The following is a 20,199-nucleotide window of genomic DNA, read 5'->3' as shown; positions in this document are numbered from 1 at the left end:
CTTCCTTTCCTCCTTTCCTCCTTCCTTCCTTTCCTCCTTTCCTCCTTTCCTCCTTTCCTCCTTTCCTCCTTTCCTCCTTTCCTCCTTTCCTCCTTTTCTCCTTTCCTCCTTTCCTCCTTCCTTCTTTTCCTCCTTTCCTCCTTCCTTCCTTTCCTCCTTTCCTCCTTTCCTCCTTTCCTCCTTTCCTCCTTTCCTCCTTTCCTCCTTTCTTCCTTTTCCTCCTTTTCTCCTTTCCTCCTTTCCTCCTTTCTTCTTTCTTCCTTTCCTCCTTTCCTCCTTTCTTCTTTCTTCCTTTCCTCCTTTCTTCAAGAGCCCATATGACCTGAATTCATTTGAGAATTTTGTACCAAAAGCAGATTTTGCAAAGGCATGGGATTGCAGACAGAAGAATCGGTGATTTTAGCGAATTATCTGAATATGGGCGATATTAGTATCATAGATTAAAGATCAGTTCTGTAGGATTGACATTAATTCTGCTTCCATCAGCTGTCACTTCCAGGCAGGGAGCTGTTGAATTGCACCAAGGCAGGCTGGATGATAAAGCCACTTTCAGGGAGGAGGAAGGACAGACAGCTTAACTTGGGGCTAAACTGCCAGGATTAGGCCCAGCACATCCAGGGCTAAGTGCTTTGCTCAAATGCTGGCTCTGTATTTGACCTGGGATTTTTCAAAGATACTTAGTGAGATTTTCAGCACCACTGAGATGAACGGGGAATAATTCTGCCAGACGTCATTCACTGATTTAGACAAGATTGGAGCTTTTGGAAGGATTCCTGCTTGTTCAGAGCAGCTTCTCTGCCTGGCACCTCCCCTCCATCCAGTACCACACTGGGTCTGTTTCTCCATTTATTCCTCCATAAATTCCCCTTCCTTTCCTGCTGTGGCTGGATTGTTGTAAAACAGCTTGGGGAAAATCAGGTTGTACCTGTGGATTTGGCTGCTCTGTGAGTTAACTGATGTTTTATTTACAAAAATGAGAGTGCTCTGCATTTCCTACAGGCTTCCAAACGTATTATTGGGACTTGGTGGGTGTAAATTATTTTTCTCGGTGCCAAGTTGGTGTGAAGACCCTCCTTTTTTTTTATTTTTTCTTTTTTAGAAAGCTGATGGGTCGTTGGTGACACAATTTAATATGCAAAGCAGTTTTCTCTCTGTCATGGATCTCAGCAGATAGCTCTTGGCAAAGTGCACTTGGGATAAACCTGTTAAATATCCTCACTCACACAAAAATCATGAACTCCTCATGGCTACCCTTGCCTTGCTTTGTTTTTACAACGATTCTGAAACTTTATATCACATTTCCTTATTGCTCCCTAAAGAGGGGACACTGAGCAGCAGATTGAACTTTTGTACTTCATCTTGTGAGGCAGAAATAAATCACTGGAAGTGAAATTATTTGAAAAAATCATTTTATTACAAGCAAACTCAGCAGAAACTGAGAAAAAAAGCAACTCAGAGGTGTACAAAGTCAAAATAATCTGTAAATGTACATAGATATTTCATCATAAAATACTGCAGCGTGCTGTTAATGCCTTATTAAAGTTGAGAGGTCTGGTGGTGGCGAACGAGAATGGAATTAATGTTGTCAGCAGCACAAAATGCTCCCTGATCCCCCTGCCTTGTCTGCAGGGGATGGCCCTGGACAAGGAACATCCAGGGAAAAGTGGAAATTGTGGCAGTGCTCAAAAATCTTCCTGAGGAAGAATTAATACCTCGTGTAATCGTGTATTTTCAGAAAATGTAGAATGTGCTGGGGCCACATTGCTCTGTATAATTCCCCTAAACCTGACTTCTCTGTTTGAAAAATGCCTTGAGGAAAGTGTTGAAATGGTTCAATATCACATTTCATTGCTTTTTGGGGGAAGAAAGTTTTGGTTCTTCATTTAGTCAGTCTATCAGAACTTCAATTAATACTAATTTTATTGAGTTTTGAGAACGTTTTCAGACCTTTATCTTTCTACTCATATTTCAGATGGCAGAGATGTTTTACATGCTTGAGAATGAGTTTAAAATGCTAAAATTTAATAAATTTAGTAGTGTCTCAAGTGTTGTCTTTAAACTGCAGACCCATAATTGTTTTCAGCTGCTAATCCAAGTCCAGGGACCCAAATGTGACCAGAAATAGAGTGGGATCCATTTTCACTGAGTTATTGCAAAGCTTCTGAATTTCCAGACATTACCTATGCCAAAGGAAAATAAGAAATGCTGGACATCAGCTCTTTATCATTTCCAGTTAAACTTTGCCTGTCAAAAAGCATGAATTGGTGTTCCTCTGAAATACACATTTATGTGCATATATATAAACTTAATTTAAATTACCCAGAGTGTTTTATGTAACTTTTGGAGGGTCCCTCCTGTGCCCAGGTTTGTCCATGTGGGTGAGAGTGCAGCAGAAAAAGGATGATATTTTAAAGAGGGGAGGCTCACAGACCTTCCAGCCTGATGCAGGCTTTTTGAAGGCTCCCTGCTGGACTTTTCCTGCTCAGACTCTTGCATCATTCCCTATTTTAAGGATCTGCCATGCCCTGAAGGTGTTGTGACATTTTCCAATCCTCCCTGCTGGACTTTGCAGATATTGAGGCTCTCTCATGCTGGGCTGGACTTGAAGTGCACGAGGCTTGGGTTTGAATAAGAACTCAAACCAAATAAATCAAATTGCAGTTTGCGCTTCGACTCTTTTTCTGGCATTCCAAGAGTATTTAACTGTTTTCTTATAAAAAAAATTAAAAGGCATCTGAAAATACTTTGCATAGTTAAGAGTATTTATCTTCCTTGGATTTTTCCCTTCTGGAGTGAGATATCATTTCCAGCCCTCTGCAAGCATGCTGTTCTATGAAATAGTTATTTGCCTTAAACTGAGTCAGTAGAACTCTTGGAATATAAGTAGCCAGATTTGCATAGTTTATGGGGAAAAAAAAATCTCTGTAACAAACTTTGTAGTAAACCTTTTGAAAATATTTCGTCTACAGTTTGCTTTGCTGCTGCTGCTGAGTAGGAAATTCCAAAATCACAGCTGTGAATTTCATAGAATTAAAACCACCCCATATTTTAAAAAGTCCCCATCCTCACAGCAAAGTCCCTGGAGATGGCTTTCTGTATCCAAAGCCTGAAAAATTGCAAGTTGTTAAGCTGAAATACAAGCTCTCTTTTATTTACTATTTCAGCTTTTTGCTATTTTTTATTGGAATATTAGGTTGGAAAATTGGAGGAGTTTGCTCATCTTTTTTTAGGATTTTTTCCAGTCATGATAAACAGCTGATGAAGCATTTAAGAGCATCAAAAATGCCTTTTTAATTTTTTTTTTTCCTGTAAGTTTTTATAATTGTTTCCTTGAGTATCCAGCGCAAAAAGAAATACTTGGTCAGCAGCAGGAGTTATCATCAAAGTGCAGCCAAGCCTCAGCCCTGTTTTACAGAAAACCCTGTGTGAAACGGCTCTTTAAAGGGGATACAAACAAAAAAAGGTAACGAGTCCTTTGATCAGACGTTTAATTCAGCGAAATGGGCTTTGCTGGTGCACAATGGATGAAAAGCAATCAGCCCTGGGCTGGGAGCTCTGAGAAAGCTCAGGGAAGGGGCGCTGGATAAAATAAAGGCCAGAGAGTCACAGAGAGGTGTGAACTGTTAACGCTCTGCCTTTGTTATTGCTGAAGATGAAACCAGTCCGAGCGTGAAAAAATATTCCCTGGGATGGAATAGAAGGGGCTTGTAGTGAAAAGTGTTTCTATACAGCAAAACATCGTTCTAAAGGACATTACCAGCTTTGGGCAAAAAACAGCTGATGGATTAATGTGATTTTTGTGGCACTAAGGATGTACTTTCCTAATCATTTTATCCAGCAGCAAAATTTGTGCGAGTTCCTACTCTCTCCCAGCCCAGAGAGCAACTCCTGACTGTTTTCTGTTTCCTTTCACCCAAACTCAGAATTTCTTCATCTGTGTGGTAAAACTGCTTTTGGAGTGGCGCTCTGAACAAGATCTCTAAATGGGAACAGAACTGGAAAGAGAAATAATGATTATTTTGTGGCACAAATCATTCTTTTTCCAGTCTCAGGGCATTGAAGAGGTGGTGGGGGATCCTGAATCTCCTCCATGTGAGAGTGAGGAAGCTCAGCCAGCAATGCTCACCCTGGTTAGCCAGGCAGGCTCCCTGTGCTCAGGGCAGGCTGGAGGCAGGGATTGTCCCCAAATTGCTCATTTCTGTGTCCTCTCACAGCAGGGACCTGTTCTGAGCCTGTTCTGAGCCCGTTCTGCTGCCCCAGACACAGCCAAGCCCCCCTTGCCCCATCCTTAGTCCAGCCTGAAGAACAATTTAAATCCCAAATTCCTCCTGGGTACCTCTGTGGGATGGGTTGCTGCTGCCTCCCCTGCGTGTCAATGAGAATGTCAATATATTTATATTCACTCTTTCCATCCCCACCTGTTGTGGGAGCTGAAGGAGAGGCTTGGTTCAGTCCTTCTGCATCTGGAGAGAAAAACCTGAGTGGATTTGGAGCAGCACATGAAATAACCCTCCTCAGGTACACGTGTTGATCAATAGAAACACTTTCTGAGCTATTCAGGGACGCCTTGTTGCCCTGTCCCAGCATTAACTGCTTCTATATTTTTATTCTTTATATGAACAGAAAGGGTCAAATTCTGCTTTAGGTGAGCACGGGGTTCTCACTCTGAATCATAATGGAGTTGTCCGTGCTCAGCCAAGAAAGAAATTAGACTCCTAAGTTCTTAAAAGTTATTATATTTTACCTCAGAGCCTGCCATGTAGAGTCTAAATTACTTTCTTGTATGAATTATTTTAATAAGCAACAGTTTCACATTCCCATAAGCTGCACATGCAAATAATAGAGATTAAAAGTGACTTTCAGGATGAGGTTATTCTCAGTTGGGGGTGCAGGGGGGTGTCAGGTGGGGGTGAGATCATCCTGCCAGGCTGGAACAGGAGCTTTTCTTTCCTGCCCTGTGCCAAAATGCAGATGGGCACAGAAAGCCATGGCCTGTGCCAGCCAGCCACACAGCAGTGATGGAGTTTTAAGTTTTCTCATAGCGTATTCAGTGCCATTTAAATATTGCAAAATGCTGAATTGTAAATGTTAACCTAGCCATGAATAAAAAATGCTGATATTTTATTTAATAAAAAAAAATAATTATGGGTATTCTGCCTTTATTGTATTATTTAAAATATTTCGTTTTACTTGTAGCCTACAAGTTCTTGCAGAGTGGGTTTTTTATATATATATATATATATTTATATATATAGAGAGAATATTTTTCTGATGCATAAAAAATACAGAAGACTGACTTTTGCAGGCTACAGGGAATATTGCCATTGTCTGGGTATGGAGAAAAATCAGTTTACATTTACCAGTAGGAAATACCTCTTTTCAGGCCCAGGATGGACCCTGAGTCCTGAGTTCTCACACTTTTATAAGTTCTGGTCCATTTCCATATTGGGGTTCATTGTCCAATTCCAGCTCCAGGTTTTGCAGTCCCGCCCTCTCAGGTTGCTCTCCTCAATTTACCATTTTTTGCACTTTTTGGGCTGAAGCTGCAGTGCTGTCCTTGGTTCTGGGCTGGAAAGGGATTGCTGTGTGTGCCTGAGCTGTGAGGAGAGCTGCTGGCACTTTGGATGAGTCCAGAGTTACACAGCAAGGCAGTGCAGAGGCTGGGAAACAGGGAAGGTAAAACTGAAGGCAAACCTGCCCTTGGTGCCTTGCAGTGGCTGCCTGGAGCAGAGGCCAGACAAGGTCAGAAGAACAAAGTAATAATTTTTAATTACTCAATTAATTAATTCTTTTAAAGAAAGCAATTTTAAGTAATTATTTCTTTCAAATGAAGTAAGTTTAAGTAATTATTTCTTTTAAAGAAATGCATTTATTTCTTTAGGGGCAGTTTCAGTGGGATGAGTGATGCAGGGAGCCCTGGGGTGCCAGTCTGACTCGTTTAAGGACAGTTTCAGTGGGATGAGGGATGGGAGCTCTAGGGTGTCAGTCTGACTCCTTTAGGGACAGTTTCAGTGGGATGAGGGATGGGAACTCTGACATTCCCGTGCATTTCACATCCAGAACCTGTCCCTGTCTGTATTCCTTCTCCTGCTTTGTGACCTCCCAGCCACCTCACCTCCAGAGCAAGTACAAACTGTAGGGGTGGAGGCGTTCACAGGGGAGCTGGGAATGGGACATTTTAAATTTCATTATTGATGAAGAGAACAGAGGATTAGCACCAGACAGATCTGTTTGAAATGGGGATACATGGGTTTGGCAGTGTCGCAGGCTTTTCTTTGGCAGGGAAATTGTAGGGACAATTAAAACAGGGAAACACAGCTTTCACATCAGCAAACCTGCCCTTTGTGACACGAGGAGGTTTTTGAGTAAAGGCTCTGCTTTTACTTTTGGACAACTGCTAAAAGTGTGTGTGTGGTCATGAAAGAAGGATCACAGTCTCTGTGTTTTGAGATTTGGATTCTTTCAGCACTTGAAGCAGACAGTTAATTTACTCTGTGGAACATGTTTTACCCTTCTGATTCATCAGCTAAATGTTTTCACTATGCGGGAGAGGTCACAAATGAGAAGTTCAAGGGAAAAAATATCTGAATAAATGTATTTTTATTGCCAAGGATCTCTCTCTCTCTTTTTCTTTGTTACTGTTACTTAGTCCTGACCTTGCTGGATGTGACACATTCGATTCTCACTCGTCTTATTCTTTTCTTGGAGTTGTTTTCTGAAGTACTTTCATTTGTCTCATTTGGCTTCAAACAAATCCCGCATTCATGTCCTAAATGTTTCACTAGTCAGAATAATTAAGTAGATCAGGTCTGGGAGCACTGGAAGGAAAATAATAGGGTCACTGAAGCATTCAGGCTCTAATGGGAGCCTGAGTTCATTCAGATATCAAATCCAATAATTGCTTTACACCTGTACTCACACTCCCAGGGAGCGAGGTCACATCAGTGGTTTCGTGCTCCCAGGACTGGTTCAGGGAATATCAGTTCTGGATTTAAAACACTAACTTGTTTTGACTTTTTTCAACTTTGTTCTTGTTTTTATGTACCAGTTGTAGCTCGGCTGATTACTCATCTTTATGCACAGGGAAATATTTTCACGTGACAGTCTCTTATTAAAAGTAGAATGTGATTAATGTATTGTAAAGCAGATTTAATGGCAATCAGAAAAGTGAGAAGACTATCATCTGAGTTTCACTGCTATCAAACAATTTATTAGCCAATTTAAATGCACTGTATACAATTTACCAGTATTCAAAGGCTGAAAGTGAGTCTGCAGGTGATTATGTGTACAGCACAGCAGAAGGATTCTAGGGATATTCACAGCCATGATTGCTCCTTGAAAAAGGCAATTTCAAAAGAATGACGTAAAAATCAGTATTACTTTGTGAGATTTTATGGGAAATGAAGCAATAATTATAAGTCCTCAGTCTGACTAAATTCTGTGATAAATCTCCATGAATGCCAGCAGTACAGGCTGTCACAAAAATTCGAGAAAATTTTATCACAATCAAGAATAAAAAAATATACTGCTTTGGAAAATGACAGCTATTCATAGCAGGTTTCAGTAAATTTCAGCCTCAAATGCTGGTCACAGTGCTGCTTGTTATTGGAGGGGATTTGAACTGATGCAATCGTTCCTCTTCATCTTCTTTTTATTTTCCCACCTTTATAAGTTTACCTCTCAGCTGAGAATTCCAACTGAAAAAGAAATGGAAAATGGCTGTAGATGTGCCTGCATTGTGCTGACACGAAGGCCTATTTTTCTCTGTAATTTTAAAGGCCAATTACCCTTGGAGGAAAGGAGAAAAATAGATTGATTTGTCTTGTAACCCCTGAGGCAGGCATGTGTTGTCTCCTGCTAAGGCTTTTCCAGTGCAACTCTTGTGGAAGAGCTTTCACTGCACGTCCCAAGTGGTGCTATTAACAAAGAAAGCAAAGGCAAATTAAAATATTAAACAGATCATTTAAAGGTTTAAGGAATCTTATCTTACTGGGCCAGTTCTTTCTTTGTTTTTCGGGTGGTTTGGAAATCTTAAGCCCAGAGTAAGCAATAGTGAATTTTCCTTTAAACTGATTACTTGAAAATAGGGTTTACAAATCCATTTGTCATCCTACAAATACTGAACTTCAGCTCTAAATAGGGTAAGTATTTATTCCTTTATTGGAATTACGATACAGATGGGCAATATCCTCACTCTGGGCTGCAGCAGTGTGACATTCATTGTGCTGCCACGCTGGATTGGCCGTGGTCACAGCTGGGTTGAGCTGAGCTGGTAAATGTCATCACACATGCCATTTAGCATTAAAACTTCCCACATTATTCCCTTTTCAAGCATTTTTGTGTCTAACGCACGGGACACAAATAAATGGGTTTTCTACTGATGTTCTGCATTTTCCTTGGCCTCAAAGGCTGCAATTAGCAGTGCCCAGCAAGCTGGGTCTGAGTGGCAGCGCAGAGATTAGACGTGGCTTTGTTCCCTTTTAATCTGAGTAAAACTCTTTTGTGGCAGGGCTTAAATTCTTTAACTCTCTGCATTTTAGACCTGCTTGTGTGCCACAGCGCTGCTGGGTATTAACAAATTTATTTAGCAAGTTAAAGAGGATCCAAGCAGGCACATATCTTCTCCATGAGAAACTGCTCGCACAGAATAATCTGGAAACCTTCAAATGAAGGTGCTGTGTGTTACCTAAATGGCTTCAGAGCTTTGAAGGCAGTGTTTCTGCGCAGAACACGACGCTCCTGACTCCTGCAGATAACTCAGGAGATGTGTTTCTTCTTTTTTCCTGAGGAGGAACCATTCAGCCTTCACAAACTCCCTTTTAAGTGCTGCAGCTCTCCTTGGTGCTTTTTCTTCCTCCTTATTTCTTCTTGAACCTTTTCTTCCCCTTCAATGCCTCGCAGATCAATGCATTTGTAAATATCCCAGTAGCACATTGTTAACAAATGATGTCTTCATAATTAATGTGTTCAGCTGTGCTATCTTGATTTGGGAGCTTTAAAAGAAAAAAAAAAAAAAAAAAACACCAAAAAAAAGCAAACACCAAAAACATTTTGCTTTCTTTTTGGCCTAAGGGTAAGTTTCTGTTTCTCGATCATAACATTTATAAACCCAGGTTATCACTCAGCTTTCACATGAAAGTCTTGACCTACACCAAAATAAACCAGGATTTATAGAATTTGACCTTACAGCTCCAGGGTTTGTTTGAAACCTCGATGATTTCTTTGAAACTGATGCTAAAATAACCTTTTTAGCTGGCATTTAACTTTGATTGTCAAGAATTTGAGGTTCTGTTTAGCAAAAAAAAACCCAAAAAGCTGAGAACAGGGATGTTGGATCACTTGGTCTGTTCTCATTTTTGGTTACAGAAATATCAAATCCCAGTGAATGTCAGATGCCCTGGTGGGATGTTATAAAGAGCCAAGGTCAGATTTTGCCAGGCGTGTTTAGGTTGAAATCAGAGTGGTTTAAATACTTAATGATTAACAGAAAACACATTAACTGTACAGTGTCCCTTAACCCAGCTAGAAAAGTGTTTTATTTGCTTGTTTCATCCGCTGGCAATAAGGATCTTTTGAAAAGAGCTATTTCAGCCCCTTTTCTGCAGTGTTATTTCGGCTCTATTTCTCCCATAACTGATTTTTACCTTATTGCTATTTTTTTTTTTCTCTATGGGCCATACATTCTGAAAGATCAATTTGAAATCAAATCTCACAGAGATGGACCGAATCTTAACAGAATTGAGGTTAGGAGAGCCATTTTCTCTCAGAAAGGGTTTTGCTCCAGACAGCAACAGCAGTTTTGATGCTCTTAATTTCCTTTCCTGGCCTTTTTCTCAGTTGGGATCTGCAATAATGTCAGAGGGACGGGCCAGGCAGCGCCACAGGCAGTGTTGAGCTGCTAAAGAGGAGCTGGGTGGGGATGGAGCTCCCTGCTGGTTTACTCTGAGTCAGTTCTGCTCCTGCCTGAGGTTCTATCAATTCCATTTTCCAAAACAAAAAAAAATGTTCCAAAAAAAATTGTACCTTTCATTGTGGGATGCTGAAGGTGATGGAGGTGACTGCAGTCCATGAAGGAAAATAAGAATAATAAAATAAAAACAACAACAATAAAATAAAACATCGATAATAATAATAATAATAACAATAATAATAATAATAATTTTTTTTTTTACTTGGGTTGTTCCTTCAAGCAGTTGGTAATGTGCTGGTACAGTGAATGATGAGTTGGTTTCAGTTTTCCCTGTGCTTGGGTAGCTCCAGGAGAAAACTGGAGGCTGCCCAGGCTCAAGTGAATTGAATTTCACCTAATTTGTCATAATTTTAATCAGTGGCACTGGAAAATATTTGGTTATCCTGATCAGAAAGAAGTGATACTTGTAAAACGAAATTCAGGTTTTCACCTTTTCCTATAGAGCAAATGCCAGTTTTTGCAGATGAGGTGTTTGATCCTTGGAATCCATCTGTTGTGACACTTTATCCATTTTAAACCTACTAAAATGAGTCCTTTCCTCATTTTCTCATCATTCCCCACCTGTAGGAAATTGTCCTGCTGTTTTCCCTGTTTCACTGCTGCAGTGCCTGGGACTGCAGGAGTATTTTCCCTTTGGTTGCTCATGAAAACAAGATGTGTTTCAGTAGGATTTCCTAGTGAACAAGATTTTACATGAATGAAGAAATAAATGTTTGATGTAAAGGCTTTCATTGATTCCCAAAGGCACGGGCCATACAAATTCCCTTACAGCACGCAGTTCTGTCTCTTTTGCATAGTCAAAACTGTTTCAAAAAGATGGAATTTTAAATATTTTATTAACTGCTGAGAGTTCTACCTTCTTGCTGTGATCATTTTCAAGGCAAGTCAAACCAGGACCTCGTTTCTCTGAGCATGGAACAGTTTTTATTATTATTATTATTATTGTCAGCTGTGGAAAGGTCAATTCTGCCACCTTGGGGAGGTGATTTAGGAGGGGAAAGAGGAGTCAAACGAGGTTCCAAGCCCAGGGTAGCAGTTTGTAACTCATTTATAATTTTAATCTCAGGGCTGAGAGATAATGATAGAAGGAATTTTTTTCCCTTGTTGCAGAATGATGCAAATTCCAATCAGGTGCCTTTGAGGTATGGTTTTATAGACTCTGTCTTTCCATTATCAGATATCTCAGTGTCATGACCAGTCCATTGGACTGCACAACATCTCTATTAATACTAGCATTGATTGCTCATAAAAAATAGGGTTTGTAATTAGGAGTGCATAAAGTTACTACCTGGAAGAGTGGATAAGGGGAAAATGAAATGAAAAAGTCACTTAATCTTAGTACTGCAGTTGTGCAAAGTACCATTTATTTTTCTCCTCGTATAACCGAGTTCTGTGTTGATAACAAGCTGCTGGGTTAATAAATCTGTGGCAGCTATTGAGACTTCTCTTTTAATAACAGAGCTAATGAAGGAGCATTAAGGAAAGGAAAAATAGATTTTGCAGGGTTTATTCCTGTCTTGGTGCTATGCTGAGTGATAGAAGACTTGAGCAAGGAATTGTTTTTATAACAAAGTCCATTTGTTTTTTGCAGGGTCACCATTGCATTCCAGGGTTGTGTGTACTAAAAAGGAGCTGCTGATTTGATTCCTCGGCATTTAATTTTATATTGCCTTCATTTTCATTTGATCCAGCCAGCTAAAAGATGGGGATTATTTTGTGATATAAAAATCTGCTTTGTTTCCCATTTTAATCCTTCACTGTTCTACCTTTCACTGCTCCAAGATCCTTTCAGCAGATTGAGAGGCCGCTTTGAAGGTCGTGTGCTCACTTCTGAGACAGATTGTAATGTCTGTAATGGGAGCAGAGTGGGTGTGCCCTGCTTTTAGAAGAAATGGACTTCTAAGATTAAAGTGAGAAATCCAATTCTCTCCCTGTGGGGTTACCAGAAGGCCTGGCTGGCACCCACAGAACCCATGATGATGGTTTCTAGTCATGTTTGCATGTTTTCAAAGTTACCTGAGCCCTGGGCAATGATTTCTTATTTCATTTCAACCACTTTTAACTTACTCTTATTTTCCCTCTCCATCGCCCCTTACAAAAGGAAAGAGTTTTACCATTTATTGATGTTATAGTTGATTTTATGCCAGAATAGTCAGTCATGTTTATGACCCAGACTTGCTTTGTGCTGTATTCAATACGGTCTGTTACATTAAAGAGGTAAATACAGATGTTGGAGATAACTGAATGTGCATATTGAAAGTGATAGAAATTTAATGATTTTTCAAAATTCTTGCTCAAGTAACTGGAATGCCAGCCCAACTCAGTTTCACAAGGCATCAGGATATGAAACCATAAGAAAGCCTTTGTTTTAACTTAACACATAATGTATTAAGAAAATATTTTATTACCTGAAGAAGGAAATTATAATTTTTGACTATTTTGTTTTGTGGCTTTGTGTTTGCCTGAAGTCCCAGCCCAACTTTACAATTGCATGATGAAGGGAGAAAATCTAAAAAAAAAAAAAAAAATAAATAAATAAAAACCAAGAGTTCTAATACTCCCTCAATCTGTTTTTAACCTGTGGAGTTGAGGCTGATGTTTGGGGCCACTGAGAGCAGTATCAGTGCAGCAGCACATCGGAGTTGATGACTTCCCTTCCTCTGTGCTTTAATTGCCAGCTCTTAGTGACACTGCAACCAGCACAGAGATTTATGCCCATGCAAAACAGATTGACTTAGGGTAATTTGAATACTTTATGCATGGCTAGGTTCATTAGGAAAAGGAGGCAAGGCAGAACTATAAAAAGAACTAATAATCTTGCTAAAGGAGCCGTTAATTCCCCACAGCCGCAGACACGGAGCAGGGAAGGGGAGGCTGATTCTGCAGCCTCTGTTCCCTGTCCAGGAGCAGATCACAGAGATGACTTCTTTGTCTCCTTTAATTGCCTGCCCGTGCCTGGCTCTGCTGCCTTCGAGCAGGGCCTGGGCTTGGAGGGGGCTCTGGGGTCACCTTGGCCGCCCTGTGCCCAGCCTGGCTCCAGGGGAATGGGTGAACAGCTGAGGATGGAGCTGCAGCCCGTGTGGGGCAGTGCCCAGTGCCCTTCAGGGCCACCAGGGGTGTCCTGATGGTCAGTGTCCTTCAGGAGTAGATTCCTGATGGTCAGTGTCCTGTCAGGATTGTCCTGCTGGTCAGTGTCCTTCAGGAGGAGATTCCTGATGGTCAGTGCCCTGTCAGGAGATTCCTGATGGTCAGTGTCCTGTCAGGAGTGTCCTGATGGTCACTTGTGTCCTGTCAGGAGTGTCCTGCTGGTCACTTGTGTCCTGTCAGGAGTGTCCTGCTGGTCAGTGCCCTGTCAGGAGTGTCCTGATGGTCAGTGCCCTGTCAGGAGTGTCCTGCTGGTCACTTGTGTCCTGTCAGGAGTGTCCTGCTGGTCAGTGCCCTGTCAGGAGTGTCCTGCTGGTCAGTGCCCTGTCAGGAGTGTCCTGCTGGTCACTTGTGTCCTGTCAGGAGTGTCCTGCTGGTCAGTGCCCTGTCAGGAGGAGATTCCTGCTGGTCCCTTGTGTCCTGTCAGGAGTGTCCTGCTGGTCAGTGCCCTGTCAGGAGATTCCTGCTGGTCAGTGCCCTGTCAGGAGATTCCTGATGGTCCCTTGTGCCCTGTCAGGAGATTCCTGATGGTCCGTGTCCTTCAGGAGGAGATTCCTGATGGTCAGTGCCCTGTCAGGAGATTCCTGCTGGTCACTTGTGCCCTGTCAGGATACATTGTGAGCTGCTGCTCTCCCATTTTGGGCAGACACAACAATTCCTCTCCAGGCTGGGAACCAAGGACACCTCACTGCCACAGGCCCTGAGGTGGGAACAAGAGTGAGTTGGGGACAGCAAATTTGGAGTAAATTATTTCATTACCTGAAGCTGTAATTGGAACATTAACCCCCAATATGCAAATGCCCCAAACTTATCAAAGTGTGAAACCTGTGACCCATCGTCCATTTTGGGTGGGCTTTGTCTGCCCTAAATGTACCTGAAGGCCCTTCAATAAATAGAACTGCTTTTTATTCCCTTAATTCTGTGTTTAGGTAGCCCCAAAAGGCATCAACCTCTTAATGATATTCTCTGTAAAAGTCCCAGCCCCTCTGTTGGGACATCCTGGTGCTGCAGCAATGTAGGGACAGGAATGGTGCAGAGCATCACCTGGATGGGACAGGGGGGAAAAGGTCAAAGGGAAGCTGCCACCAAGAACAAAAGAAGAAAAAAAAAAAAGAAAAAATGTTTATGGCAGGAAGTCATTGTCACAAAGAAAGATGGGAACCTGCAGAACACTGAGTGGGGGTTAATCTCCTGCCCCTCTGTGTGTGTGTGTGTACTCATGGCTTTAAAATTTTATTGTAAAGGCATTTAGGAGCGTGGCTGGTACTTGGTGATTGTTTTCCTGTGATAGAGACATATTTATTATTCATTGCAATAATTACTGGGTAATATTTTATACTGAAAGTTGTTCACGTTGCACAATCAGGAAATGCTTAGGAAGTGGCTGATTTAACTTTTCTATTTTTAACTCTGTACCAAATTGCAGTGAGAGGTGTTTGGGCTTTTGGGCTTGGAGTATCTAGCAGGTTTTCACTGGTCAGTGCCTTCTCATGAAACTTGAAATGTATTTTTCCAGAGAGTCTCTGCATAAATTATTTATAAAATTTGAAGGATTTTTACCCAGAATTGTATTTATTATGTGCTGTTTCCAAGGGGACCGTGTTTCAGGATTCTCCCAATGCTTTTATCACCCAGCTTCTCTGATCAAGAAAGTAATTTATTGCTGATTGCAGAACTCTTGAACTCAGTCTGGCAGCTGCAGTGTGAAACTTCTCTGATCCAGTCTCCTACTTACTTATTTACATATCATTCAGAATGATTTTCAGGGCTGTTTGAAAACCTCTTGACATTGCATTATCCATGTTTCAAATCTTGTGGTGATTTGTTTTTTTCTCTCTTTTTGTTGCAGATAACAAACGAGTGACTTTGGAAAGGTCTCGTTCTCGACACAACGGAGCAATTGCAGCTGTATGATTCTTCTGATGCCAAAGAATTAATGAATTGTTTTATTTACAATGAAATGGATGTGCTTTGGGAAGAGTTTATCATCCAAATTGGCAATGATCATAAAGGAATACTGGTATTGATTAAATGAGATGGTGTAAGAATATGTAATTTTAAAGCAGTTGCTAAAAAAATCCACATACTGTATCTTATTACCCCAACTACCAAGATCTGTAAACAGTGTTAAACAGTAGGGTATATATCTTATTTTCTTATGTTCTTTCTTTTTTTTCACCCCTTTTGTTTAAGCTGGCAACTCACATGAAAGGAGTTGGGGATTTCTAGGTTATGTTTTATATGGGTAAGAAAATACACTTCTGTTGAAAGAGTACAGCTGTGGATTCCATTTGCAGTTCTGATTTGAACATGAAAGGAAAAATAATAAAATTGTATGTTAATAAATTCAGAGATGAGCTGGTCTACATTATCAGAATCTTTTTTGTAACCATAAAAAAGCAACACATAGCCCCAGTCAGGTTGCTGAAAACCTTATCTCACTGTAAAGCCTGGTGGATTCAGCTGCCAGTGGGATACACCACATGTCTACGCCTCTGATATGATGAGGTGTAGTTACTTATCACTGCTAAAAAGAAAAAAAAAATTAAATCAAACAGAGCATAGGATTTTTCCAAAATTGTATCAAGGGCAGAATATGTTTTTAACTGTATCTAAGGAGGGATTTTTCTAATTGTGCACTTATATATTCTTTATAAAGCTGTTTGGGGGAAAGTGTGACTGTCCTATTTTGATGATGCTAAAACGCCTGTGTGTAGGTTTTTAGAGACAAGCTACACCGTGAAGTTTTTCAGAACTGCCTCTGAGTTTTTCCTCTGTTTCTCAGGTAAAACACCTAGGGGGGTCTCCACTGGTGGATTTTAGTGCTGGGGGTTCAGCAGCTGCCAACACATTTCCTAGCTGGAGCACTGCCCAGCAGTGAGCAAGGCTGATTTTTGGGAAGCTCCTCCCGTTCCCCTGCGTGCCCAGGCCCTGGCGCTGCAGCTCCTCAGGGAGCAGCTGCCTCTGCTTGTCCTGGCACAAATCCTGGGGAAATCAGATCCTCCCTCCCTGTCCCCATCCTGGAGGGGACGGAGGGTTTGGAGTGGAATTCCAGTGGGACTACTGCAAAAGTTGCCGAGCTGTGATGTTTGTAAAGGATCAGGACGCTCTGCAGCGGCTGGCACTTGTTCTCAGATTATTAATGCTTATCACTGATTGATGAAATTTTATTGTGGATGCTTTTATTGCCTGGGGTTATGGGGCACTTGGGGTTTTTTAGTGTCTGTAAAGGCTGTCTGGAAGGTGAGGTGTCAGTGGTTGCTGTGCACAAACTCCTTGCACTGGAGGGACTTTGCTCCTTTGCACTACTGCTTGAGCCAAGCATCTTTGTACAGTAGGTTCTTTTTGCTTCTCTGCTGAGATCCTCTCAAAACTATTGGACTAGTTTGGGATAAGTTCCCACAATCACAAACTGCATTGTTGTAAGAAAAGATACAGCTCCTTTTCAATCTAGTATTGAATTGTAATTTTTATTTTTTTTTTTTTTCAAAGACTACAAGGGGTTTGCCCATAGGTCTGAACATAGGAATACCACTGAAGCCTAGTGAAATGCTTGCTGTCAACTAAATACTCTCCCTAAACTGTTTGGGGGCTTTAGGAACAAACTGAAGAGTTGTATGGTACTTCAGGAAAAAAAAAAAAAAAAAAAAAGAGAAAAAAAGAGCATGCAACAGGATTTTGTCTCCTTGTTTATCAGTAAGAGCTAAAAATGAATTAAAGAATTCCATCCTGTTTCGTGCAAGGTCAACACCAGCCTTGTATTGAAGCCCTGCTTCTTGAAATGGAACCATTAAATTTACACTTATAAAAATGTGCTTAATGTACAAAGCCAGTTTAAAGGATTAGGTTCATAATGTCTATAAAAATCAATAGTGTCTTAGAATTCAGACTTTGAAATTAGCATTTTGCTGGGATTTACAAGTATTGGTATAATCTTTCTATGTGAAAACTCAAAAGCTCTCCACAGAATCTTTATATGATAGCAGTAGTTATTAGTGCACAAGTTTCTCATTTCCATGGGTTATAATTTTTTTTGAAAGCTCTGTGAAAGCTGGCTACAGATTTTCAAGAACCAAATCTTAGGAAAAAAAGGCAAATCCAAAATAACAACATCATCTGATGCTTCTATTTTACTACTATTTTTTTCATATTTGAAACATTTATATAATTTAATGGACATATCTGTTAGAACGAAAGTGTCTTTCAAAGGAAAACTAGTTTAGAAGATAATTTATGTAAATATAGGGTGCTCGTATTTATGAAGTCTAAAATATTTTCTGAAATTGATGCTGGTCACTTTGTCTTTTGATAGTTTTTCAGTCTATATTAAATTGCAGATATTTTTAATGTTTTTATTATTGATCTAATTTTCAGAGGTGTCACATGTTTATCTAGAAGTGTAGAAGAGTAGCACCTTTTTCAGAAATGCACTTGCCTTATTTTCTAATTTTAAAAAAAATGAAATATATCAGTTAAATTATATTTGTATTCAAAGTAATCCCAGAAAGAAAATCACTGGAGGGTTCATCCATAAATTTCTTGCTAATTATGTTTCACTCTCTGTCCTCTGAGACATGACGTTAACAATATACCAGCACATCTGTTTGCATTCACATTTTACCAGTTACAAGTTCTGAGCGAGTTTGGTTTGTTTTTGTTTTTTTTTTTAACGATGTTACACTGTTTACATTTCTTAGTTTATTTAAGAGGAAGATGATTTTACCTTTGCGGTGAATCGAACCCAAGCTCCGAATGTCGCGGGAATGGAAAGTTGGAAAGTTTCAGTGCTGTACAAATGTTCCCCATCTGTGTGAGCTCAGAGCTGGGCAGGCACTGGGCTCCTCCTGCTCCAGTTTTGTGCAGTTTGCTGAGAGAAAAGTGCAACTGCCCTGTCCTGTGTGTTTGTGTGGCATCCACAGGGATCCATCCAGCACACACCCGTGATAAATCTGATTTTTTTGCTGAAACCAGAGCAGGAGCAGTGCTCAGAGGGCGCGGGCAAACAGGAGCCTTGTCCCTTGTTCTGGTTTCAGCTGGCTGTGGTCAATATGAGCAGTGTGATCTGAAATGATCTGTTCTTCTTGAGAATTGAGATACAAGAGCGTTCCCACAGTTCCCTTCTGTAATATGCAAATAATCATGAATATCTGTATATTTTTGCATTTTTGTGTGTGGTATATGTACTACCTCAGACAAATGCTGTAAAAAACCGTAATATTTTCGTGGTTTCTATCCAAGCCACAATTCATTAGCAACCTACTTTAAATTCATCCCGCAACACACCAAACTCTGAGAATCTGGCTGAGTTTTAGGTTTGGCTCTGGAAACCCTCCTTTAGCTTTTGTTAAGGAAACTTTGCAGCCTTCAGCTTTCACATCCCTCAGGCAAGCCCTGCTTTGATGGGTGGCTCCGGCCCCTCCTACCCTGAGAATGATCTAGCTGGTGAATATTTCAAACAGGTGATAGTTCTGTGGGAGCAAACTTCCCTGTGTGTGTAAATTGCTTTTTTTTTCCATTCAGCAAAGGCTTGGCTGAGTTCTACTTTGCTGTTTGCCTTCCAAGTGCTGCAAGGTCGGGCAGGACGAGCGCTGAGCATTGTCCAGCCCGCCTCTGATGTGCCATACTGTATTTGCAAGTTTAAACTCATTTTTGAGATAAGTCTCGTGAGGAACCTCTTCCCCCCGCGGTGCCTCCGCACCCGCCCGCGCATGCACACGAAATGTAAATAAAAAATAACTTAAAAAAAGGAAAAAAAATAAATGAATTAATCCAAGCAGATGCAGCCAAACGCCTCAGCTGCAGGTGTCCCCATGGTGTCCCAGTGCTGCTTTTGTGCTGCAGGCAGGGAGTGGTGTGAGCACCCACTGGTGTCACGGGGAGAGGAAGGGAGAAGGATTTGTCCTTGGAGCGCTTTTAGCACTGTTTGAGGTGATACATATGCCACAGAATGTGAACAGTAACCTATCACACTTCAGTCAATCTGCTACCATGCACCATTTGATTTCCCTTTTGGAAGTCACAGGACTCCCGATGCCAAAAAAAAAAAAATTAAAAAAAATTAAAAAAAAAAAAAGAAATATAAAAAGGTGACAAAACTCATGCATTTCTATTTTTTAAACAGCTCTGTGTTTGTATGTAATGTTTAAAATAGGAATTTGATGAAATCACAGCCTGGCCATTGTTAATCCATGTATTCTGAAAACTGTAATAAAGATATACATACCATGATTCTGGTAGATGCACAATGTTTTACTTGATTACCATGATTATTTCCTGTTGAGTACCATCACCTCAAAGCCTGGGTTTGCTGTATAAAATTGTCATGCTGAAATTACATTCCATTTTAGTTTACTGTGGTTTTGTGGATTTCTGTCTTTTTTTTCTCTGAGGTGTCAATTCTATTTGACTTGAATTTGGGGAACCAGGTGCCTTTCCCATTGAAGGAGGACTTTAAAAACCAAATAACCCAAAAAAAGTATATAATTTAAAAAACCCCAATTAAATCACGGTGATACCATTTAATTTTTACAAAAATAACAATAAAAGGGAATCAATGAACAAATCCCATGGGTCCATATTTATTTTAAGAGGCTGGATTTCAGTATAGAATTTCTAAGCAGACAAATAGTCAGGCAGATATTGCTGATGTTTTCCAAATTATTTAATTCATTCCCAGAATGGCCTTATCAGAACAGAAACCTGACAGACTCTTCCCTTCAAAACTGTCAATGATGTCACCAGAACGGACTGAACTGCACTACAGTATAGAGAGATTGGAATTTTACTCAAAATTCTAATTGGATATAACCCTAATGAATATGAGCAGCCATGTTGATCCAACTCTCCTTAAGTAACTTTTTATATGTGGAAAAGATGTGCCCAGGGATGGTCAAAAGCACCATAAATATATATGTGTGTGTATATATATATATATAGAAAATCCCCCCAAACAATCTGCAAATGCCCACATAAATATTAAATTTTATATAAGCTTTGATTCTTGAGGCATTACTAATTGTGGGGTTTTTTTTGATAATGCTAATGTCGATGTATGGGTTTATTAAAATTGTCATTGCTTTCTTTAG

At 40.4% G+C, this 20,199-nt stretch overlaps 1 protein-coding gene and 1 long non-coding RNA gene across 2 annotated transcripts in view; one reads left to right on the top strand and one right to left on the bottom strand.

The window, feature by feature from the left end:
- Positions 1-19,676, top strand: part of DIAPH2 (diaphanous related formin 2) — a 167,803-nt gene extending 148,127 nt beyond the window's left edge. Inside the window, exon 28 of the mRNA XM_058032453.1 lies at positions 14,964-19,676. Within this exon, the coding sequence (XP_057888436.1) occupies positions 14,964-15,028 (65 nt within the window). The 3' untranslated portion in view covers positions 15,029-19,676. The remainder of the gene's footprint in view (positions 1-14,963) is intronic.
- On the bottom strand, positions 8,611-12,444 carry LOC131088415 (uncharacterized). The gene is made up of 3 exons (XR_009115109.1): positions 12,379-12,444; positions 10,024-10,058; positions 8,611-8,993 (listed from the first exon to the last, which is right to left on the bottom strand). It is a non-coding gene; the product is annotated as an uncharacterized LOC131088415 (long non-coding RNA).
- Positions 19,677-20,199: the final 523 nt, after the last annotated feature.

This window comes from Melospiza georgiana, chromosome 12 (genome assembly GCF_028018845.1).
Source record: "Melospiza georgiana isolate bMelGeo1 chromosome 12, bMelGeo1.pri, whole genome shotgun sequence".
Classification (NCBI taxonomy): domain Eukaryota; kingdom Metazoa; phylum Chordata; class Aves; order Passeriformes; family Passerellidae; genus Melospiza; species Melospiza georgiana.
This window is presented reverse-complemented; position numbering and strand designations above follow the sequence as displayed.